Genomic DNA, 18224 nt, shown 5'->3' on the forward strand with positions numbered 1-18224 from the left:
AGTAGCGTTACATCTAAATAGCACCTTGCAGCTATTACGCTTTTTAGCAGCAGAGCTGGGATCACTGAGCACTTTGGAGAAGTAATATTAAAGCCACTGGGGTAGATTAAACTGCACCAGCTGCAGTTACTGTGCAGTCAGACAGCATGTTTCATTTGATAGGTCATATACATTTTTGCGGTTCTTGGGTATGGAGATGGAGGCATCTTGCTTGGTCTTGTCACAGCATAGGCCTTACCTCTTTGCTGATGCCATTTTAGAGCATCACTGACTTTAACTATAGTGTGAAGAATTTTATCTCTGTGTCTTGTAAAGGCTTTTCTGGTAAACGAATTTGTCACTTTTCTTTTTTTAAGTGTGCAGTGAAAAGTCCAGTGAGCAGAGTTTTTCAGCAGCATTAACTATTTTTGAACTGGTTTTGCTAAAAATGATCTTGATTTTAACGTATGCAGATGAGTAATGTCTTGCACACAATAATTTTGGATTTTTGCTTTAAATTTTGACATGGTTAGAAATGTCTGTGTTTTCTAACTTCTCTGCCATAACTTGATGCTTACTTGGCTGGAGCATTGCACAGATGGAGTTTTGTTCTTGGCTCTAGTTAATGGCTCATGCTTGCTTTGCTTCAATCAAGCCGTGTAGCTTGTGGCTGCGGATGACTTTTTAAAATGTCTACGGGGACAGGAACCAGCAAGGCCGTTCCAGGAGTCAGGAAAGGATCTCCAATATCAGCAGCTATTGGTCGCATTGTACGAGGAAGTTCAAAGGAAAAGGCAGCTCCACGGATGGCTGTCGAAGAGACCTTTGAAGAGGAGCCTGTCTTGAAGATAGAGTCTGCAGAGGTCACTCAGCAGGCAGCTCCTGAAGCAGGTCCTACAGCTCCGCCTAGGGATTCAAAGAAGAAGAGCAAGAAGGAGAAGAGCCCCAGCCCTCTAGGGCCTGACTACAGCCTGCCTAGGATGAGAGACTACCACACTCCTGAAAGGGATTTCACCAGTACTACTGACACCTTGATTGTCTCGAGCATCAAAGAGGATGTTGATGCCTCCAAAGAGTTAGCTACTGATGGCAAACTGAAAAAGGAAAAGAAAAAGGAAAAGAAAGAGAAGAGCCCAAGCCCTCCTGGCCCTGACTACACACTACCCAGGCTGAGGGACACATACACCCCACCAAGTGATGTGACCGCAGCAGTTTATGCTGCAAGCACATTGCCTGAACAAGGTATAACATTAGAGCAAGGCATTGTGAAAGAACCCTTGGAAAGAAAAAGCAAAGAGCGCTCGCTGTCTCCTGGTGTAGTCAGAACTGGGGAGAATGGGTCACTTGGAGCAGACCCTTCAGTTGATAGACAAGTAAAGCAGTTGTCACAAGGCCCTGAAGATACAATTATGGAAAAAGTGGAGAGAGTCGTAAAAGAGACTCCTGGCAAAATTGTTGAAATGGTCCACATCAAGAGACAGCGGAGCAGTAAAAGTCCAGAGGGCAGGGGCAGTCCAGAAGACAAAAGCAAGAAAGGGCTTCCCTCTTCTGAAGTTGTGGCTCCTGACACATCTGGAGAGTCAAGAAGTGTTCCAAGTGAAACAATTGGGGCTGAAAAGAAACAAAAAAAGCACAAGGAAACGAGTCCTACAAAACATGGAAAGAAAGATGTAAAAGAAGTGTCTGAGGCTGTGGACAAGGAGGCTGAGCTTTCTGCTTCGGATGGCAAATTGCCTGATAGTGGCTTTCTGTCAAAAATGGCTAAACTTCCCAAAAAAATGTTTCCACGCAGTGGTAAAGCTAGTGCTTCTGATGAAGAGCCATCGTCACTTTCTGAGAGTAGTCCTGTTGCTAAAAAGAAGCCTGGAAAGCTTCCGAAGTCGGCAACACTGCCTAAGGCTAAGCCTTCAAAAGCACCCTTATATGAAATAAAAAGCGTAGATGTCGAAGTGGACACATCTAAACTAACTTCAAAAGGGGTGAAGGGTGTGCCAGCAAAAGATGGGGAAGGCTTGGAAACTAGCACAGATAAAGAGCCAGATAGCAGATTTTTTTCAAAAATGGCAAAAATTCCAAAGAAAATGTTTCCACGTAGTTCAAAGACCAGCTCTTCTGAAGATGAACCTTCATCGGCAAGTGAAAACCTCCCTTCAGCTAAGGGAAGAGCCAAAAAAGAAAAGGAAGTTTCTTCCAAAAAAAAGGAGAAGGTTGTGAAGGTAAAGCCAGACTCTAAAAAGCTGTCAACTTCCTTTGAGGTGGAAGTTGACAGAGACACACTGCCAGGTGCTGGAGTGGATATTAATGCTAAAAAGCCAGGCCTACAAGAGTCACTAGACACTGAATCGAGAAAGAAAACTAGGAGTATGCAAATCTCTTTCCCTCAGAGTATCAAGGCTGTTGGATCTAAGGGGGAACCCTTGGAGTACAGCGTTGACATTGAAGGTATGAAGTCACTCCAGAAAGAGCCCCAGCTTGCTGTTGGTGGAGAGTTTCCAGGCAAGCCAAGCCCGGATATTGAGCTATCACTCACTTCCAAGGAAACTGCTCCTGAATTTTCAGATAAAGCACAGGGTCACATTGAGATTGGTACCCCTGAGCATGGCAAATCATCAAAGGGCGGTTTCATGACTAAAATGGCCAAGCTGCCAAGGAAAATGTTTCCTCATGGCTTTAAAGGTGATGTTTCTGTTGAGGAGCCATCAGTAGAGGTAGAAAGTATGCATGTTTCTGTGCCTGAGATGCAGGTCAAGCTAGATACCAAGGACCTAAAGAAAAAGGGGCCTGATGTGCCAGCAATGGAGCTGACTTCCAGCTTGCCTGTAGGCACAGAAGGAAATGTTGAAATGAGTGCCCCAGGCCTATCTGTATCGTCCAAGTTTCCAAAGAAGGATGGTGTCACCATTGAACGACCATCTGTAGTTGGTGAAGGCATTGATGTGGAGTCATCACTGCCAGATGTGCAGTTAAAGGTAAAAGGTAAAGCTTTTGAAAAGCCTGAAACAGAGCTTGATGTTACATTACCTGAAAGGAAAGTGACAGCAGTTCTGCCTGATGGTGCTGAAGGGCACATTGAAGTAAATTTGAACGAGATGGGCAAATCATATGATGACGGCTTTATGTCCAAAATGGCGAAGCTACCAGAAAAGATGTTCCCGCATGGTTCTAAAGATGAAATTGCAGTTCAGAAGGCATCTATTCCACAACATGATATTCATGTCAAGATTCCAAAGCTAGAAGGTGAAATAGAAACAGGGGCGACCCTTCCAGAAAAACCCGAAGTAGACTTTGATGTTGCAGTACCTGGAAAGCAAGTTTCTTTGGATTTGCCAGAAGGTGTTGAAGGCAAAATAGAAGTATCAGGTCCTGATGTAGGAAGACCAACAGATGGTGGCTTTATGTCAAAGATGGCCCAGCTTCCTAAGAAAATGTTTCCACATGGCTCGAAGGGAAGTGTTCCACTTGAAGAAGCACCAGAAGCTGTTGGTGACATTCATGCAAAGGTGCCAGAAGCTCGCCTAAAAGTGGGCTTGAAAGGTCCTGAAAAGCCAGAATTTGAAGGAGACATTGCAGTGCCTGGTAAGAAAGGGGCTGTCAGCTTGCCAGAAGGTGCAGAGGGAAAAATAGAAATATCGACTCCAGAAATAGGCAAGCCATCAGATAAAGGGTTTATGTCGAAGATGGCCAAGCTTCCGAAGAAAATGTTTCCTCACGGCTCCAAAGGAAGCGTTTCTGTCGAAGAGGTGCCAGATGTTGATCGCAGTGTTAAAGTAAAGATGCCTCAAGGAAAGATTCCTGAAGCTCACTTAAAAGTGGACATAAAAGATCCCGAGAAGCATAAAGATGCAGACATTGCATTGTCAAAAGAGAAAGTCGGTGTGGGCATCCCTGAAGCCATTGATAAAAATATTGAAATATCAATGCCAGAAGTTAGCAAGCCATCAGAGGGAGGATTTATGTCAAAAATGGCAAAGTTTCCAAAGAAAATGTTTCCGCATGGCGCTAAAGGAAGCGTGTCTGTTGAAGAAGCACCAGGAGTTGATGTTGAAGTTAAGATGCCTGAAGCTCATTTAAGCATGGATGTAAAAGGCATTGAAAAACCCAGAGGAGAAGTAGACATTACCCTACCAAAGGAGAAAGTTGACATTGACGTCCCCAAAGGCTTTGATGGGAAATTAGAAATGTCAGCTCCAGAAGTTAGCAAGCCGTCAGAGGGTGGATTTATGTCAAAAATGGCAAAGTTTCCGAAAAAAATGTTTCCTCATGGCACTAAAGGCAGTGTTTCAGTTGAAGAGGCACCAGGAATTGGGGTGGAGGTTATGATGCCCGAAGCTCACTTAAGTATGGATATCGAAAGCCCTGAAAAGCCCAAGGCAGAAATAGACATCACAATGCCAAAGGGCAAAATTGATATTGATATGCCTGAAGGTGTTGATGGAAAATTGGAAGCATCAGCTCCTGGTATTGGAAAACCATCGGATGGCGGCTTCATGTCAAAGATGGCTAAGTTTCCTAAAAAAATGTTTCCCCATGGTGCCAAGGGAAGTGCTTCAGTTGAGGCGCCAGAATTGGGTGATGTCCAGGTAAAGGTGCCTGAAGCCCATTTAGGTGTGGACATTAAAGGGCCTGAAAAACCGAAGGGTGAATTAGATGTCACATTACCAAAAGGGAAAGTTGACATTGACATACCTGAAAGGATTGAAGGGAAAGTGGAAATATCAACTCCAGAAGTTGGCAAGCCAGATACAGGATTTATGTCAAAGATGGCCAAACTTCCCAAGAAAATGTTTCCCCATGGTGCCAAGGGCAGTATGTCAGTTGAAGGGGCTCCTGAAGTTGGTGATGTTCAGGTAACCATGCCTCAAGCCCATTTAGGTGTGGATATTGAAGGGCCTGAAAAACCGAAGGGAGAACTAGACGCGACAATGCCAAAAGGGAAAGTTGACATTGACATACCTGAGGGCATTGAAGGGAAAGTGGAAATATCAGCTCCCGAAATTGGCAAGCCAGATGGAGGGTTTATGTCAAAGATGGCCAAACTTCCCAAGAAAATGTTTCCCCACGGTGCCAAGGGAAGTGTTTCAATTGAAGGTTCACCAGAATTGGGTGATGTCGAGGTAAAGATGCCTGAAGCCCATTTAGGTGTGGATATTGAAGGGCCTGAAAAACCAAAGGGAGAACTAGATGTGACATTGCCAAAAGGGAAAGTTGACATTGACATACCTGAAGGCATTGAAGGGAAAGTGGAAATATCAGCTCCCGAAATTGGCAAGCCAGATGGAGGGTTTATGTCAAAGATGGCCAAACTTCCCAAGAAAATGTTTCCCCACGGTGCCAAGGGAAGTGTTTCAGTTGAAGGGGCTCCTGAAGTTGATGTTCAGGTAACCATGCCTGAAGCCCATTTAGGTGTGGACATTAAAGAACCTGAAAAACCGAAGGGAGAACTAGACATGACATTGCCAAAAGGGAAAGTTGACATTGACATGCCTGAAGGCATCGAAGGAAAAGTGGAAATATCAGCTCCAGAAATTGGCAAGCCAGAAGGAGGATTTATGTCTAAGATGGCCAAACTTCCCAAGAAAATGTTTCCCCATGGCACCAAGGGAGGCGTTTCAGTTGAAGGGGCAGCAGAATTGGGTGATGTGCAGGTAAAGATGCCTGAAGCCCATTTAGATGTGGACATTAAAGGGCCTGAAAAACCGAAGGGAGAACTAGACGTGACATTGCCAAAAGGGAAAGTTGACATTGACATGCCTGAAGGCATCGAAGGAAAAGTGGAAATATCAGCTCCAGAAATTGGCAAGCCGGATGCAGGATTTATGTCAAAGATGGCCAAACTTCCCAAGAAAATGTTTCCCCATGGCGCCAAGGGAGGTGTTTCAGTTGAAGGGGCTCCTGAAGTTGATGTTCAGGTAACCATGCCTGAAGCCCATTTAGGTGTGGACATTAAAGGACCTGAAAAACCGAAGGGAGAACTAGATGTGACATTGCCAAAAGGGAAAGTTGACATTGACATGCCTGAAGGTATCGAAGGAAAAGTGGAAATTTCAGCTCCAGAAATTGGCAAGCCAGAAGGAGGATTTATGTCTAAGATGGCCAAACTTCCCAAGAAAATGTTTCCCCATGGCACCAAGGGAGGCGTTTCAGTTGAAGGGGCAGCAGAATTGGGTGATGTGCAGGTAAAGATGCCTGAAGCCCATTTAGATGTGGACATTAAAGGGCCTGAAAAACCGAAGGGAGAACTAGACGTGACATTGCCAAAAGGGAAAGTTGACATTGACATGCCTGAAGGCATCGAAGGAAAAGTGGAAATATCAGCTCCAGAAATTGGGAAGCCAGATGGAGGATTTATGTCTAAGATGGCCAAACTTCCCAAGAAAATGTTTCCCCATGGCACCAAGGGAGGCGTTTCAGTTGAAGGGGCAGCAGAATTGGGTGATGTGCAGGTAAAGATGCCTGAAGCCCATTTAGATGTGGACATTAAAGGGCCTGAAAAACCGAAGGGAGAACTAGACGTGACATTGCCAAAAGGGAAAGTTGACATTGACATGCCTGAAGGCATTGAAGGAAAAGTGGAAATATCAGCTCCAGAAATTGGCAAGCCAGAAGGAGGATTTATGTCTAAGATGGCCAAACTTCCCAAGAAAATGTTTCCCCATGGCACCAAGGGAGGCGTTTCAGTTGAAGGGGCAGCTGAATTGGGTGATGTGCAGGTAAAGATGCCTGAAGCCCATTTAGATGTGGACATTAAAGGGCCTGAAAAACCGAAGGGAGAACTAGACGTGACATTGCCAAAAGGGAAAGTTGACATTGACATGCCTGAAGGCATCGAAGGAAAAGTGGAAATATCAGCTCCAGAAATTGGCAAGCCAGATGCAGGATTTATGTCAAAGATGGCGAAACTTCCTAAAAAAATGTTTCCCCACGGTGCCAAGGGAAGTGTTTCAATTGAAGGTTCACCAGAATTGGGTGATGTTCAGGTAAAGATGCCTGAAGCCCATTTAGATGTGGACATTAAAGGGCCTGAAAAACCGATGGGTGAACTAGATGTCACATTGCCAAAAGGGAAAGTTGACCTTGATATGCCTGAAGGCATTGAAGGCAAAGTGGAAATATCAGCTCCTGAAATTGGCAAGCCAGATGCAGGATTTATGTCAAAGATGGCCAAACTTCCCAAAAAAATGTTTCCCCATGGTGCCAAGGGAAGTGTTTCAGTTGGAGAGGCAGGAGAATTGGGTGATGTACAGGTAAAGATGCCTGAAGCCCATTTAGACGTCGACATTAAAGGGCTTGAAAAACCAAAGGGAGAACTAGATGCCACATTGCCAAAAGGGAAAGTTGACCTTGACAAGCCTGAAGGCATTGAAGGGAAAGTGGAAATATCAGCTCCTGAAATTGGCAAGCCAGATGGAGGATTTATGTCAAAGATGGCCAAACTTCCCAAGAAAATGTTTCCCCATGGTGCCAAGGGAGGCGTTTCAGTTGAAGAGGCACCAGAATTGGGTGACATCCAGGTAACCATGCCTGAAGCCCATTTTGATGTGGACATTAAAGGGCCTGAAAAACCAAAAGGAGAACTAGATGTCACATTGCCAGAAGGGAAAGTTGACCTTGATATGCCAGAAGGCATTGAAGGGAAAGTGGAAATATCAGCTCCTGAAATTGGCAAATCAGAGGGAGGATTTATGTCAAAGATGGCCAAACTTCCCAAGAAAATGTTTCCCCATGGTGCCAAAGGAAGCGTTTCAGTTGAAGAGGCACCAGAATTGGGTGACATCCAGGTAAAGATGCCTGAAGCCCATTTAGATGTGGACATTAAAGGGCCTGAAAAACCGAAGGGAGATCTAGATGTCACACTGCCGAAAGGTAAAGTTGACATTGACATACCTGAAGGCATTGAAGGGAAAATGGAAATATCAGCTCCAGAAGTTGGCAAACCATCAGATGGAGGATTTATGTCAAAGATGGCTAAGCTTCCTAAAAAAATGTTTCCTCATGGCACCAAGGGAAGTGTTTCCATAGAAGGGGCCCCTGAAGTTGGGGATGTTCAGGTAAAGGCGCCTGAAGCTCATCTAAAGATGGACATTAAAGGTACTGAAAAGCCGGAATTTGAAGGGGACATTACAGTGAGTGGTAAGAAGGTGGCCGTTGAACTGCCGGAAGGCATAGAGGGAAAAGTAGAAATGTCGACCCCCGAAATGGGCAGACCATCAGATAGAGGTTTTATGTCAAAGGTGGCTAAGCTTCCCAAAAAGATGTTTTCTCATGGCTCGAAGGGAGGGGTTCCTGTTGATGTGAGTGAAATTGCTGGTGATATCGAAGTCAAAATGCCTGAAGCTGACTTAAAGGTGGATGTGAAATGTCCAGAAAGGTTGGAGCCAGATTTCAACATTTCAGCACCTGAAAAGAAAGGTGATATTGATGTGCCTGAGGGCTTTAAAGGGAAAGTTGAAATATCTACTCCAGAACTTGGCAAGCCATCAGATGGAGGATTTATGTCAAAAATGTCAAAACTTCCTAAAAAAGTACTTCCTCATGGCTCTAAGGGAGAGATATCTGTTGGTGAGGTGTCAGAAGTTACTGGTGATGTTCCAGTAGAACTGCCGGGAGCTCACTTGAAAGTCGACTTGAAGGGTCCTGAAAGGCCCGATTCAGATTTGGACATTTCAATGGCTGATAAGAAAGCTGCTGTGGATGTACCTAAAGGCTTTGAAGGGAAAGTTGAAGTGTCAACTCCAGACCTTGGCAAGCCATCAGATAAAGGATTTATGTCAAAGGTGGCCAAATTCCCGAAAAAGATGTTTCCTCATGGCTCCAAGGGAGAGGTGTCTAGTGGTGAGGCATTGCAAGCTACTGGGGATGTTCAAGTAGAACTGCCGGAAGCCCACTTGAAGGTGGATGTGAAGGGTCCTGAAAGGCCTGACTCGGATGTGGACATTGCAGTGGCCGAAAAGAAAGTTACTGTGGATTTGCCTGAGGGCTTTCAAGGAAAAGTTGAAGTAACAACTCCAGAACTTTCCAGGTCGTCAGATGGTGGTCTTGTGTCCAAAGTGGCCAAGTTGCCAAAGAAGGTTTTTCCTCATGGCTTCAAGGGAGGAGTGAGTGAGGTGTCGGAAGTTACTGGTGATGTTCAAGTAGAACTGCCGGAAGCTCAATTGAAATTGGGTGTGAAGGGTCCTGAAAGGCCTGACTCAGATCTGGACGTTTCACTGGCTCAAAAGAAAGTTACTGTGGATGTGCCTGAGGGCTTTGAAGGAAAACTTGAAGTATCAACTCCAGAACTTGCCAGGTCATCAGATGGAGGTCTTGTGTCCAAAGTGGCCAAGCTCCCTAAGAAACTTATTCCCGGTGGGGAGAAGTCTGTAAGCTTGGTTGAAGAGCCCTCACTTAGTGCTCATGTTGACGTCCCTAGAAGTGACACAACCTTCAAGGTGGATGCCAAGCTTCCTACAATGCCTGTAACAGATGTAGACATTTCGCTTTCTGCAAAGGAAGCTTCTGCTGATGTACCAGTAGGTGTTGCAGGAAAGGTGGAAATAGGTACTCCTGAAGCTGGGAAACCATCTGATAAAGGCTTCATGTCAAAAATGGCCAAGATTCCAAAGAAGATGTTTCACCATGGTCCAAAAAGTAGTGGCTCAACTGATGAACATTCCACAGTGGCTGAAACTGTTGATGACAAGGCACCCGGCTTTGAAGTACAGCTGCAGAAAGACGTCAAGATCCCCACGAAGCCTGAAGCAGATGTTAGCGTCTCGTTTCGTGAGAAGGAAGTTACTGTGCAGCTACCAGAAGGGAGAGAGGGAACAGTTGAATTAAGCACCTCAGGACTAGGTAAGCATTCAAACAAAAGTTTTATGTCGAAAATGACCAGGTTACCCAAGAAGATTTTTTCTCATGGTCCTAAATCTGGCATTTCACGTGAAGAGCCATTAAGTGCTATCGACCCCATTCATGTGAAGGTATCTCAGATAGATGCCCAAAATAAGAACAAAAGTGATTGTAATATCTCAATGTTGGACAGTGAAGTTTCTAGCTCGTTAACAGAAAAAACTCTCACGCCAGACAGCAAAAGCTCTCTTAAACTTGAGATGGCACCCGATGCAAGTTCTACATCCAGAGTGACAAAAGTCTCCAAGGAGATGTTGCCTGACATTCTCCATAGCAGCATGGCTACTGGAAAGAAGGGTATACAACCGGGCATACATGCTGAGATACCTGAAAAAGAGGCACAACTTAACATAGTTGCTGAAGCCTCTCAGAAGTCCCCAAAGCGTCGTGAGGTTGTATTACCTGAAAAATATATGACATCTGAGACTGATGTGGCTGAAGTTTCCAAAATGGCATTTCCTCTTGGTCCTAAAGGAGATGTTGCAGCTCAAGAGTCAGTGGACAATAGTAGCATTGACATCAGTTTGCCTAGAGTAAAATCACATGGTAACGTCCCTGTGAAGGTGTCGGAAAAAGTTGATGTGGATTTAGGTGTGCCACTCTCAGAAGAAAACATCGTGATTGAGGAACACACTGGAACCTCAGAAGAAAATACTGCAGGGATGAGAAAGAAATCAGATAAAGGCCTTTTGTCCAAGGTGGCAAAGATACCAAAAAAATTATTTCCCCACAGCTCAAGGAAAGGTACTCCAGTAGGTGGATCATCAGGACCTGGGTCAAATAGTAATGTGCATATACCCGATTCAGAATTACAGTCGACTGAGAATAATAAGCTTCATGCAAAGTCTCAAGCAGATTTCGATGTGGCATTGCATGAGAGAAAGCCTACCAAAGAGGTGCTGAAAAGTACTAAAAGTATTGAAAGAAGTTTCCCAATAAAAAACTCTGGAGAGGTTGTTGAATTAAAAGGAAGGTCAGAAAAGCATGAGATAGATATTACCGGAGGTGTGGCCGCTGCGTACGACACTAAAAATGTACCTAGTGCAGATGCAAAGAAAGAAAAGCAGGAGCAGCTTCAAGGTGCAGGCACTGTCCTGGATAGTGACACATTGAAGCATATGAAAGAAGGCTTGTTTTCAAATGCTGCAATTGTTCCTCATGAAATAAGTATGGGTGCTTCAAAAACTCTTGTTTCTGAACAGGAATTACCTTTGTTGTCTGTGAGAGATTCAGTAACTATAGAGGAGCTTACAAAACCTGCTGATAAGTCCAATGGTAAATGCAGTGTCTTCATTTACAGTGGTAAAGTGCCCGAAGGGTTTGTGTCAAGTGAGATGAGGGATGAAATTCAGAAACCATCTGTAGAGGGCTCTGTAAAAGAAATTGACTCTAAAAGAACCAGAAAAGCACCAGGATATGATGGACCTTTTGATGAAGTTACCGAGAAGTTATCTAAAAGTAAACCAGTGACTCAGGATAAAGAACTTCATACGACATTTGAAACAACTAAAATATCTGCTCCAAAGAAGGAGCTGCAAAAACAGTTTTTCAGTGAGCCTCTTGAGCTGGTTCAGGCAGTTGAGAAGCCTGAACATCGGGCCAAAGCATCAGGGTCAGTCAAAGCTGATAACTTTAGGACTCCTGGTGGCTTTGTGAAAGTTGTTGAAGTTACCACCCACAACATTGGTAGAGTTCCAGAGGGTATGCTTAGACCAGATACTGGGAAAATTTCAGCGATGTTTCCTTCTGATGGCAGAGCTGGCATCCTTGAAGGAGACCTAACAGCATTGACAGATGTTGTGCATGTGACAAAACATGAGGTCCAAAAGTCACAGAAAGAATTAAGGAGTGAAGAGCATGCTTCAGGAAAGCCTGTGTGCCATGATCATCGGGTGCAAGGATCGGATGTTACAAGAAGGAAGCTTGCAGAGACGCCAGGAGGCTTTGTGCAAGTTGTTGAGGTTACTGCACATGATGTTAGGAAGCCACGCGATGAAAGTCTTCCTCTCGTAAAGGGCGAGCTCCCTTTATGGGTGCCACTTCAAATTGGAAGCGTAGATGGGTCCTCAGCTGGTCTTGAAAGCATGAATAAACCGACAGGGGAGCGGATTGAAGATTCAAGAATGTCTGTTGCAGTGGGGGAGCATGTTCCTGATAAATCAAGCCAAGGTGCTGACATTCTGCTGCCAGGAAAGGAGCTGCCCGCCGTGGAAGGACAAGAAGTCATGGAAACGCCTGGCGGTGTCATAGAAGTCATCGAAGTGACTGCTCATGAACTTTCAAAGCCACCAAGCTCTGGTCTCCTATCCAAAGTGTCCAAAATTCCCAAGAAGATATTTCCACGTGGATCAAAGTCAAAGAGTTCAGATGAAGATTCGCCATCACCAGGAAAGAGAGAACTGAAGGAAACCCCTGGGGGTATTGTTGAAGTAGTTGAAGTTACTAAACATGATGTTGCCATGCATCCTGAAAGCACACATGTCAAGCAAGTTGGCACAGAAGTTCTGTTGGAGCCGGCAACATTGGAAACTAAGCCTAGTGGTGCAGAAGGATTGCCACCAACACATGTCATGCGAGAGGTCAAAGAAGTGCCTGGTGGCATTGTTGAAGTTGTCAGAGTAACAAAGCACATTGTTGGCAAGCTGCCTGAAGACAAGGGCATTGGGGAACCAAGTATAAAAACTACGGATGCATCACTTCCATGGGAAGCAGAATTGGCGAAGGATCCATCAGCTGTCATAAAACGAGAAGTCAAAGAGACACCTGAAGGGCATGTTGAAGTGGTGCAGGTCATAAGAAGAGAAGCCAGTGATGTTCCTTTTGGATCTGATTTCCCTGGGGACTTGGAATCAGATGGAACTGTTTCTCGGAGGATTGAAACAACTGTTGTTGATGGCAAGCCAACAGTCATAAGGCGACTAGTGACAACAACATCTGATGGAATTCGGCAAGTTACTGAACACATTGAGCAAGGTGCTGAAGATGCTGGAAGTGCAGCAAGCAGCTTATTTGCTAAAATGGGAGAATTTGCAAAAGGCTTATCCAGTGATGATCCATCAACTGTGACAACGCGAGAAGTGAAACAGCTTCCAGGTGGTGCTGTTGAAGTTGTGTCAGTTACAAAGCGCTCTAGTTCTTCTCCGGAGACAGAAATTACCAGCCAAGAGCAGCTACCATCAAGCACTTCAGGCTCCATGCACTTTGCAGAAAGTGCAGTTGGGAAGCCTATGGAGGCGAAAACAACAATAATTCGAAGAGAAATTTCTGGACCAGAGACAATAGTACGTACCACCACATCAGTTGTCACGTCAGCCACAGCACCAGGCTCATCAAAGCCAGAACTTTCAGCTGATGTTCTTGACAAGATGTTTGGTGCCATGGAAAAGCCTCAAGTAGATGACCGGCTCAGAGATGTTCTCACTGCCGAAGGAGGTTACGTAGCCAAGAGGGAAGTTACACCAGAAGAAGCAGAGCTCTTGGCGCAACTTTTTCCTGAACAGTCTACCGGAGTGGCTGTGTATCCTCCTGCTGGTTTAGTGCCCGAGGCTGCGATCATTCCCGAGTACCGGTGCATGACCACAGCTGAAGGGGCACCTTTATCCCCTCATGACCCTGAGTCCAAGGAAAAAGTGTTGCTGAAGTTGGGGCGAGCGCTTAGCCAAGACGACCTGGATGCACCATCTCCAACCCAAGGTGAAGCAGCCATGACAGTCGCAGGACTCGGTGAAGGTACTACAATGGCTTTGTAGGCCATTATTTTCTATTTTCTGCTTTTTTTTATGTTGCTTTGGAATGGATGGATTTGCCTGAATGCTGTAATGGTTTCTGGACATTTCTCTCTTGCTTTCTTTTTTTCATTTTGAGCCCACGGGTTATGTAGTCATAATTCATACATTTCATATTAACTAAGGTAGCTTGGGAATTTGAGATCCTTGCAGGAAAGAACACATTCATTTGGACAGTGCGTTCTGAAACAGTTGTTACCTGCAGAAGTGCTAGGCAACAGTGGAAAAATAAATTGTAAAATTGGTGATATTTTTGCGTAAGCTTGGTAATGTGCTCTGTTTGAAACTTTGATATTTGAGCGTGAATGTATATTGTGGGTGGATGTGCAAGCTGGAGTTCTTGTTTTCATATTATTTCATGAGAGGCATGGCATTATAAGTGAAATTTCACAGTGTTTATTTGGCGAGTTTCTTACAAAGCATTGTAGTGAGGCACTAGTACACCAAAATAAATTTTGTACATTTATACATATGCCAAACATCTTTCAAATGGCATTCTTATTTGAGTGTAAAAATTTCTGATGCATGTGGTCATTTAACTGTGAAGCTCATAATTATAGCAAAAATTTAGTTTACATATGACTAGATTTATTTTACATGATTTACGTACATGTTTACTCATTGTATCTGTGCCGTAAAGGTAGGCAAAAGGAAGCTTTCATGTCTTCTGATTGTGACTTCTCTCTGTGTTGCACTTGCAAGAGCGGAAGCAGCAGTGGTGCGAGTACAGGTTAAAGCAATGAACTGCATGCATGAGGTATGCAAAAGAAAAATGTGTGTGTAGTCCATGTAGAGCAGTATCGCATACAGGCACTCATTATAAAAGCAGTGAAATAAACTGCCACAAGTAAACATGGCTGCTTGTGATTTGGTAAACAGTTATTGGTTAAACTTCCTATTGAACCCATGCGTACCTAGTGTGTGAGAGAAAATTTCAGCACAACACACCTTATACATCTGTCAACTCTCTAGTAGCTGTTCCTGTCAAGCTTTTTGCTTTGTTTAAGCAAATCCATTATTTTAGCACTACAGCTTAAAGACCGTGAGCTTAAAGACCCACATCACAGGCCCAGTCCACACAGACTATTGTGCTAGCTGTTTGCTGTAAGGGCGTTACAGCTTGCTGGTAGTCAGTCATTTTGGCAGGGTGCTATACTTGTTCTGTAGAGGTTTTAAAAATACTTATCTTAAAATGCGGCTAACGCACTGTCTCATTGCTTTCAGTTTTTATTTGGGGTTATTACATAGCTTATTCACAACAAATGCTGGTTGAAAAGAGAGGTATGGTAGGGTCTTCTGTAACAAATACTTAAATCATATCACTGCCTAGCAGAGCTGCTCCCTCTATTCTAGTAGACAAACATAATGACCAGTCTATGGGTTAAAATTGTTTTGCGTGATGTTTGCCTAAAATTATGTTTTGTCTACTTCACTTGGACCCTTGTGTGCAGTCCTCATGGTTCTCACAGTGAAGGCAGCTTTGGACAAACTGAATAGCCTAACAGTTGCATGGAGCTGTTGCAGTAAATAATACAAGAAAAGTGAGCCCCACTGCTCACTGTCATTAAGGACTGCTCCTCATCATGGCTCATCAGGCTTGTGAATAATCAGATCAAAACTCTCTATACTTGTTGCATATTTTTGGGTGTGGCACTTAAAAAAAAACTGTGAGCAGACAGCAAAGTTTAGGCGTAAGGATATTAAACCGCGCCTGATTTCTTGAGTTAAGGTTCTTGTTCAGAAGGGCATGTGTAGTAAAGAATGCAGCAGTGTCATTTCTGTAGTCACGCATATAATAAAGTAGGCCAGTGAAACTCTTTTTGCATCTTTAGCAAGTTTAGCATCTCTGTTTTGGAGGCTTGCATGCTGCTCTGGGAAAAAGAAGACTATATCTCTTGGCATAGTACCATATACAGTTTCTACTGCATCTGAAGAGTTGTTGCATTGACAAGGTTTTTTATTACGTTTCACGAGACCAGATGTTTGATAATAACTTTTAGAGAACAATATATGTGATCACCTCACGGTTTTAGTCGCGACACACAAACATACACTATGTATCTTGTATTGTACATTTTAAAAATGGTAAGACTGTGATAAACAAATGTGACTCTATGTCCCATGACCTAGTGTTAAAAAGTAAGCATCTTTTGAAGCACTCAATCTGCGTGCAGGCAATGAAAGAATTGATTCTAGCAGCTTTCTTTATGCCATTGCTCAAGATCATGTTCAGCTGTGTGTTGAAGTGTGTGCTATTCACTTATAATTGCCATGTCTCCCACTTGTCTGAGGTTTGAATAGTATTTTGGCCTGCAGTAACTGAAACCATAATAAAATTACTTGTTTCTCTGCAAAGCCAGTGGTGCTAGGCTTGCCTACACAAATCAACAGCAGTGGGCCTTGTTGAGTGCCAAGCTTGTGTAGACATTGCTTAGCAAGTTTGTTTTTATTGGTGAGCTTGTGCTGGTGAGTCACTTGCAGCGCTTATGTGTGCAATGCATTGTGGTTAGACTTTCATGCAGCACATTTTTCATGTCAGTTTGAGATCATGAAGATAAGTGGTCATTGGTTCCTTGAAAGTACTGCAAATACACATTGGCTGTGTGCCTCTTTTCCTATCTTATCCTTTCATTCCATGTGGTTGATAGTTAACTTGCTGGTTGCTGCTCGGTTGGCTGAAATGGGGAGCCACATGTTCTTTTTGGGCTGTAACAGGTACATGCACTGATCAAGCCGAACAAATTTCCTCAAATTTTGTTTGCGAGCTTGCTTAGCTGCTACAAATATTTTTGTATGTTGCAGCCATCATAAGACAAAAGGCCCTGTCTTTATGAAAGAATGACGTGTCTCATTGTTAAGGGAACTTAATAAAGGAACAAGTTATATACCAGGTGTTTCAGGGAAGCAGACCACTAATTTTTTAAAAACGGGGTTTTTGGGATAAAGAGAACCTTTTTTGCAGCACAGTAATACCCGTGTTGGCGGACGTCAGGAAACAGGCGAATCATGTTAGCTAGTAAATTGTTTAAGTAAATTCTAATACCGTATTTTCCGGTGTATAAGACGCGGTTTTTTTTTCAAAAATCTTGCTGGTGCGTCCTATACAAGGGTGCGTCTTATATGCGAATTTTCCATTTTTTTTTGCGAGTTCAGAAATTACTCAGGTTCATGTTCAAGCTTTTTTCACCGAAAAAATATTACTACCAATAACGTGGTTGTAACATGGTTAATACTTCAATACAGAGACCGCCGTGCACAACTTTTTTAGGTGAACTTTATCATGAAACGGCGGGGTTGACCACTTCCGGGATCTTAAACACGCGGCCGTTTCGGAGGCCCCAAGCAAAGGTAATGTGAAATGCCAAAAGATGGCGACAGTCGCGCTTCTCGCCATTAAGACAAGCCAAGAGAAGCCGATGTTTTTTTTTTAGTCACCCTTTGCAAGTACGTAGTGCGAAGAGAATGCTTCAGACGTGTTGCCTTTTCGATAGCACATCCGAAGATGAAGACTTTGAAGGTTTTATGTAAAAATAAATTGTTATGGACATAAAGAGAGTTCTTTCGCTTTTTTTTCTTTTGTGCTAAAACGTGGGCTGGTATGGCGGTGAGTGTTGCCGTTTTCGATCACTTAGCGTTGCTTAAGAACTTCTCACACGTACGGTGCATTTTGCGATGGTCGCATAAGCATGTTTAATTAAGCCTCACTAGCCTAACTGGGTAAATTGGGGTGCGTCTTATACACGGGTGCGTCTTATATACCAATTTTTTCAATGACAGCCTGCATATATGGCGGGTGCGTCTTATACAAGGGTGCGTCTTGTACACCGGAAAATACGGTAGTTATGTTATTAACTAGTGCCTATAGACCTCTGCTTGCTATTAGATTTGCAGCCAGCCATTAGCACTAGCCATATCAATTTTTAGATTTTCGAAAATGCGATTACCCTTTGGACCACATCTCGTGCCCTTTGAAAACCGCGCGCCTGCGGAGAACACAAAGCTATGTCCATCAAATCGCTTCACTTCATGGCACAGGTACTATGTAACAGTCTCTGCCCTACCTGTGCTGCGGTGCTCCCCATGCCTCACCACTTTGCTTTGTTTGCTCTTAATGTGCAAATGTAGGTGTGTGAACTTTTATAGGTCAGCACATGTTGGGCAAATATGTTACATAGTAGTTCAGTAAATGCAATGCACACGTAATTTCACTCTTCCAAATATAGTTGTTCACATACTCCACAAATTTAAGTACTTTATGAAGTTTGTTTGAGAATACATGCGGGAATGCTTATGCTTGCCATGTGTGATGAATAACAGGTTATTTAGTTCTATTTGGGAGGAATGTCTCATGTAGCCTGTGTAACCCTTGTAGCATTGTATGCAAAAAACAATTTCAGCATATATTCAAAGTTTGTCTTTTATGGGCAAAGTCTTTTTATGAGTTCTTTTGTAGCATTACAGGCTACACCAGAAGAAATGTCAGTTGGAATGGTTGAGCTGCAATAAAATTCAGTTATGATAACTTTTTGCTCTTCAAGATGTGTTATGCTATTTGATCAACCTGCTTCTGTG

General features: G+C 43.6%; 1 protein-coding gene across 13 annotated transcripts in view; it reads left to right on the plus strand.

Moving 5' to 3' along the window:
- The window catches only part of LOC149351412 (uncharacterized), a 214447-nt gene that overhangs the window by 136114 nt on the left and 60109 nt on the right, over positions 1 to 18224 (plus strand). For 8 of the 13 annotated variants that reach the window (XM_089580730.1, XM_089580728.1, XM_089580729.1 and 5 more), the window contains 2 exons: positions 685 to 1221; positions 12004 to 13596. The exons of 2 other annotated variants lie outside the window; for them this stretch is intronic. In XM_089580730.1, the coding sequence (XP_089436856.1) occupies positions 685 to 1221; positions 12004 to 13596 (2130 nt within the window). Of the gene's footprint in view, positions 1 to 684; positions 3736 to 4014; positions 9811 to 12003; positions 13597 to 18224 lie in introns of all 13 variants that reach the window. 3 more of the 13 variants (XM_089580736.1, XM_089580737.1, XM_089580741.1) reach the window with 2 other exon arrangements.

The sequence above is a fragment of the Amblyomma mixtum genome, chromosome 3 (assembly GCF_055824585.1).
Source record: "Amblyomma mixtum isolate Tamu chromosome 3, ASM5582458v1, whole genome shotgun sequence".
Classification (NCBI taxonomy): Eukaryota; Metazoa; Arthropoda; class Arachnida; order Ixodida; family Ixodidae; genus Amblyomma; species Amblyomma mixtum.